A 6,160-nucleotide genomic window follows, 5' to 3' on the forward strand; every position below is an offset into this window, starting at 1 on the left:
GACAGCGATTATGACACGAGCCAACGCTGAAGGTTGAGCTCCACCGGTGGGCTATGTTCTGGAACCTCTGGCCCCAAGCAACTGATACTGACAATATGAATTTATTATTTGTTACATTATTCCTGTTGGTAAGCTATTGGGAAAAGTGATTGAAGTATTTTGCTAATTCTGGTCTGCAGTAAGAGAGTAATAACTTTTCCTTAAGAAAGGGGGATGTGATATATGGTACTCGGGTTCGATTAAGAGCAGCGTGTTGAAGAGTGTTGTGATCGACTAATGATGTCTGTGGTGCATTCCTGACCTGACTCTCACTAAACCTGTTGCTGTGGCTACCAACTGAGCTTGTGTGTGTTGTCAAGTTATTGCTATACGGAACCCAGCCAAAACTACAACAGGGGGGTCGTTTATAATTCCATGACCGACGTTAAATGATTTATGTAGTATGGGTGTAGGGCTGGGCGATATGGAAAAAAATCATATCGCGATAACGATATGATAATTTTATTTTATTTCTCGATATCGATAATTATCGAATTGTTATAAGTATAAAAAAAATTAAAAAAAAAAAAACATTTTTTTTTTTTTAACAACAGATGTATGTTTATTTTGCAGCAATTCTTTGTCATCTTTAGTGTTACATCCCCTCACACTCCAGTTCTCAGGCTGCAGCTGGTTTAAAAGCTAAAGTAAACCGGCTTCTCTGCTGGCTGTGGCTCCAGAGGAGTTGAACAGTTCTGGCTCTGCTAGTTTATTTTCGATCTTTTGGCGCTTTTTTGGTGGACAAACCACCGCACATGTGCACTGTGACTCGTGACTGGAGTCTAGTTCTGCTAGCACACATAGCCTACTGTGTACAGACGGTTTCAAAATGTATTTTAAATTAGAAAGCAAACAAAATAAATGGACAAGAGAAAAAGAAATCTTAATTTGGTCAGTATTGTCATTTGGACAAGCAAAGCCATTACTTTAAGTTGCAGGCAAGAAAGACAAGTCTGTCCACTGTCTCTGGTTTTAAAACTGCCCTGTTGCAGGAAAAAAAAACGATTTTTCGTTTTTTTTTTAATTTCGATATTCGATATCGATTATTAAAATATATCGCGATATTTATCGTTATCGTTATATCGCCCAGCCCGTTATATCGCCCAGCCCTATATGGGTGATATATTTATCAGAGCAGTTTGTATTGAAAATGATAAAGAAAAACGCTGAAACTCACGTCCGTCTCCTCGTACCGTTGGGTGATGAGAGTGGAACAAACAGATCCCAGTTATGTGGTGGGGATCGAGGCGATCCAGTTCCGGTTTGTATAATACTAATATACGCCCAAATCATGTTGTTTATTGAGTTATGGCAACGATCCATGTCCACGGTGTGGATTGAGTCCCGGGACGATAAACGAGTGGCCGGACGGAATTAGGGGACAGACCAAGCTGAAACGGGCATTTCCGGTTTGGCAACTCGCCGATCGGCCACCAGGTGGCGGTATTGAAGCGTTGCAGAGTTGTGATGGCTCCCGCAGCATATGACAAGGCTCCGTGGGTGAAATATGAATTCCATGACGAAAATATGAACTTGAAACACGCTGTACAGCGATATTGGCAGACAACGCATGGCGGCAATAACGCTGAACAGCGATTTTGGCGGGTAATGGGTTCATTTCGATTCTTAAAAAAAAATTATAATATTTTTTTTTTTCTTTGTTAATTAATACCCTAGTTACAGTACAGCAACCAAATTAAACTGTATCAAGTCAACTGACAATGTGAATAGTATGAGACAAATTTAAGATAAAAAAAAAATAAAAAAAAACTCCTGTGACCCGTTTTGACCTGCACCACCTCAAAGAATCGGAATCGAGAATCGTTTAGAACAGGAATCGAAATGGAGAATCGGAACCGGAAGCGTTCAAATCCAAACGATGCCCAACCATAACTGTACCTCCTGCACCCTCACAGACTGGATATTCTGACTGTACCTCCTCACAGACTGGATGTTCTGACTGTACCTCCTCACAGACTGGATGTTCTGACTGTACATCCCACAGACTGGATGTTCTGACTGTACCTCCTCACAGACTGGATGTTCTGACTGTACCTCCTCACAGACTGGATGTTCTGACTGTACCTCCTCACAGACTGGATGTTCTGACTGTACCTCCTCACAGACTGGATGTTCTGACTGTACCTCACAGACTGGATGTTCTGACTGTACCTCCTCACAGACTGGATGTTCTGACTGTACCTCCTCACAGACTGGATGTTCTGACTGTACCTCACAGACTGGATGTTCTGACTGTACCTCCTCACAGACTGGATGTTCTGACTGTACCTCCTCACAGACTGGATGTTCTGACTGTACCTCACAGACTGGATGTTCTGACTGTACCTCCTGCACCCTCACAGGCTGGTTTTCTGACTGTAGGGCCATGCAAAATAAATTGTTTGGTTCCGGTTGCCGACCGACCCTGCCGATTTATGTGTGACCCAAATTTATTGTATGAGTAAAAAAATAAAAATATAAAAAAAATAAAGTGCAGTCCATGTCAATAATGATAATATATAAAAAGCAAGCATTTCACAATATTTGCACAGCTCTCTGACGTCAGGATATTTAGTGAGTAGTATTTAGGGGTGGCATTTTAAATACTACTACCTTTGTACATTGTACTTTTGTAGTACAGTGTCTTTGTATTTTAACCTTTAGTATTATGGATATTAAACATGCTGGCATAGTACATGCATCCATGTTGTCGTGAAAATTGTTATTAAATAAAATAATTCCCTATCCAATATCCATAGTCGCGTGGGATTTTTTTTTATAAACATTTTAATAAATTCCCTACCTACCCATGGCCTTAACTGACAACCAACAGGAACCAAACCATTTATTTTGTTAGGCCTAACTCTGTGGCCAGGCTCACCGTTTGTCTTCTTGCGGTTCTGCAGGTAGAAGAGCAGCTGCTCCACCTCGTGCAGCTTGGAGGGATGGATGAGCCTGCACTCCTCCACCACCTTACGAGCCAGAGAGGCCAGGTCGGTGTTGGCATTCAGGCTCTTCAGGCGGATGCTGAGGGAAGCAAGAAGATGGAGGAGATCAATGTTGAGAATTTTTTTGAGAAAAATGGAAAATACACTCCCTTCTACTGTCAAGTACCCTGTGCAGTAAAACTAGGGGTGGGGGTGAAACCGTTATCTTATTAGGTAAAACAGCAGTCGACATTTATATTTATTGTTGTTTTTGCAAAGGATTTACAATTGCCTGTTGTCTGCTAACGTACAGTAGCTAGCTCAATACTGGACCAATACGTGAAAAGATGGTCTCTAAGCGTCAGGTACACGGTAGATGGACCACGGACAGGGTCTGAAGTCCAAATGAGTGAAGTTATCATTTAAGTGTCTTGCTCAAGGACACATGGGACAGGGGAGGAGGTACGATATGCATTCGTTTCATGCTCACATTTTTTGACATTCTTTGCGGTCTCCGACCATGGGTTCCCCCAGTTCTCCCAGTATGGTGACCTCCACCTCATACTGGACCACCAGGGCTTTCTCTGAGGGATGGACATCCAGGCTACCTCCTTTCACCTTCCTGCAGGTCGTCAGAAAAAAAGGTGATATCATGAAATTAAGGAGAAACCACATGCTGATATTTCATTTCAAACCTTTATTTAAACTCAAAAGGCAACTGCGGTGTCCACCCTTTACAGTTCCATTGAGTGTGTACATACAGAAATAAGCATAAATAAAGCATATCATTTCACTATAATGTACATGTACCTTATATGTGACAAATAAAACAAAACCTGAACTTGAAGACCACCAGATGAGGCAAAGAGCAAGGATAACAAATCAATTAAAACATGTACAACTTGAGTGTCAAAGGTTGGAGATCAAGGTTTTAAACTCTGCAACAGAGGGTAGAATCTCAAGCTTTAAGGACTATTGAAGTTCATTCCATGAGCTAGAGGGGCATCATAAGAAAATGCAGATTTACCCTGTTCAGAGCAAACTCAGGGGACCTTAAGGACCAGCCAGTCACTAGAACGGGTTCCATAGGTTCCACAATTCCATTCCAATAATGATGTAGTATAAGGAGGTAGCTTACAATAAGGGCCTTAAAAATGAACAAATACCAGTATTAGTTGCGCCTCTTTGTTTATCATATTGCTTATCGCGATTAATGGTTTTAATCACATTAAATGGTACACTTACCCTATGTGTATATAATGATAAACATTATGTTTGTTATTTAAGTTATAGAAAGGGGGTAGGAGCAAATAAGTGTATACTTTGTCCTACTCTAGTTCGGACATGTATTGTGTATTTATTTAATGTTCATGGGGAATTAGCTCGTATATAGAGTCCTGCCTGGGGTACCCAGCAACACCCTGGACAGGCTCCAGTATGTGCAGAACTCAGGTGCCAGGGTTCTCACCCGCACCAAGCTCTGGCAGCACATCACCCCCACTCTCATCCACCTCCACTGGCTCCCGGTCAAGTCCCGTATCTTACAAATCCTTACAATACACACATACATACAGTCATACACACATAATTTGGCTATTATCAACGTTACCGGTATAATACAGCTAATGGCTATTCGTTGAATTGATTAATTATTCTTGTTATTAGTTGTCACAATGACAAATTTATGGTTTTGATTGATTGAAAACTTTATTAACAGATTGCAGAATGGGTACAATACAGTTTTGATTGATTGATTGATAACTTTATTAACAGATTGCAGAATGGGTACAATACAGTACGGCTCTATACACACAATTGTTAAGGGGATGCAGACCAGAGAAAGACTTTTGTCTTGTTTACATCAGGGTCCCCCATTTTCAACATACACAGAACATACACAACATACAGATATATATCATGACATTTATGACATACATCATGACATACAGGTATATAGTAGTTACATTTGTGACATACAAGATATGCCAATATACAGTACTGTTAGATCCTAACAGAAAATATATACATACGAGGGGGAGGAAACTGTACATTAGGAGGGGGGGGGGGTTGGACATTTACCGGGCCAGTTTCTAATTGCAGCCTCCCGTAGGTGCTCTTTGAGAGTGGTTTTGAAGGAGGGTACTAGTGATTCACATTTTGTTTACGGCTGTGGGTAGGGCGTTCCACATTGTTGTGGCATAATTGTGAAACGTGTTACGGTGTTTAGTAGTCCCTTGTTTCTGCCGAATCTCGGTACTTTTTGTACTAAGTTAACTGATGTGAAAAGAGAGCTAACGTTGTTTATAATAATGATCAAATGAAGCCGCAATGATCAAGTCATTCATTTAACATTAAACGGCCTGCAACAGCTGACCTGTCAAAACAGCATCCTTCTATATCTAAGGGTTATCATCATCACTAGCAAGGCTGCTAACTATTAGCTACGTAACGTAACGTTAATAGCTCTTAGTGGACGACGTTACCTTTTCAGATAACGCGCGTCTTCCTCCTGTACTTTCTCCATTTCAGTTATGATAGATACCCCACATTGGACCGTCTTTCTTGCGAAAGAAAAGAGATGGTACCACCAGGCGCCCAGCAGCCAGTACCGTTATAGTCCGGTGTGTTGCTGTCGCTGTTGCTAGGAGGAGGAGGAGGAGAGGGCTCCCGGCATGCACCTCTGCAGCAGCGGCAGGAAAAGAGGCTGCAGCCAAAAGAGACAATACTGCCACCTGTGTGTGTGGAGGACACACAGCAACTGGAAGAACACTTGGTTCTGTTTTGATTGATTGATTGAAAATGTTATTAACAGAGTGCAGAATGGGTACAATACAGTACAGCTCAATAGACACAATTGTTAAGGGGATGCAGACCAGATAAAGACTTTCGTCTTGTTTACATCAGGGACCCCCCCTGATGTATACATTTTATTATAGCTGTAAATTAAAGAAGATTTGTATTTCACTCTGATTGATTGATTGATTGATTGATTGATTGATTGATTGATTGATTGATTGAAAAGTGTATTAACAGATTGCAGAATGGGTACAGTACAGTACAGTTCAATACATACAATTGTTAAGGGGATGCAGACCAGAGAAAGACTTTCGTCTTGTTTACATCAGGGTCCTCCATTTTCAATTCATCATAACATATGACACACGACATACAGATAGACAGTACTGCTACATCTA

General features: G+C 41.1%; 1 protein-coding gene across 1 annotated transcript in view; it reads right to left on the reverse strand.

Annotated features, from left to right (window-relative positions):
• kifap3a (kinesin-associated protein 3a) overlaps nt 1-5,571 on the reverse strand; it is a 111,478-nt gene extending 105,907 nt beyond the window's left edge. Inside the window, exons 1-3 of the mRNA XM_084308345.1 lie at nt 5,450-5,571; nt 3,457-3,588; nt 2,921-3,066 (exon numbers count right to left, since the gene is read on the reverse strand). Of these exons, the coding sequence (XP_084164471.1) occupies nt 2,921-3,066; nt 3,457-3,588; nt 5,450-5,490 (319 nt within the window). The 5' untranslated portion in view covers nt 5,491-5,571. The remainder of the gene's footprint in view (nt 1-2,920; nt 3,067-3,456; nt 3,589-5,449) is intronic.
• Between the last annotated feature and the right edge of the window lie 589 nt (nt 5,572-6,160).

The sequence above is a fragment of the Notolepis coatsorum genome, assembly GCF_963971535.1.
Source record: "Notolepis coatsorum genome assembly, chromosome: 2".
Taxonomy (NCBI): domain Eukaryota; kingdom Metazoa; phylum Chordata; class Actinopteri; order Aulopiformes; family Paralepididae; genus Notolepis; species Notolepis coatsorum.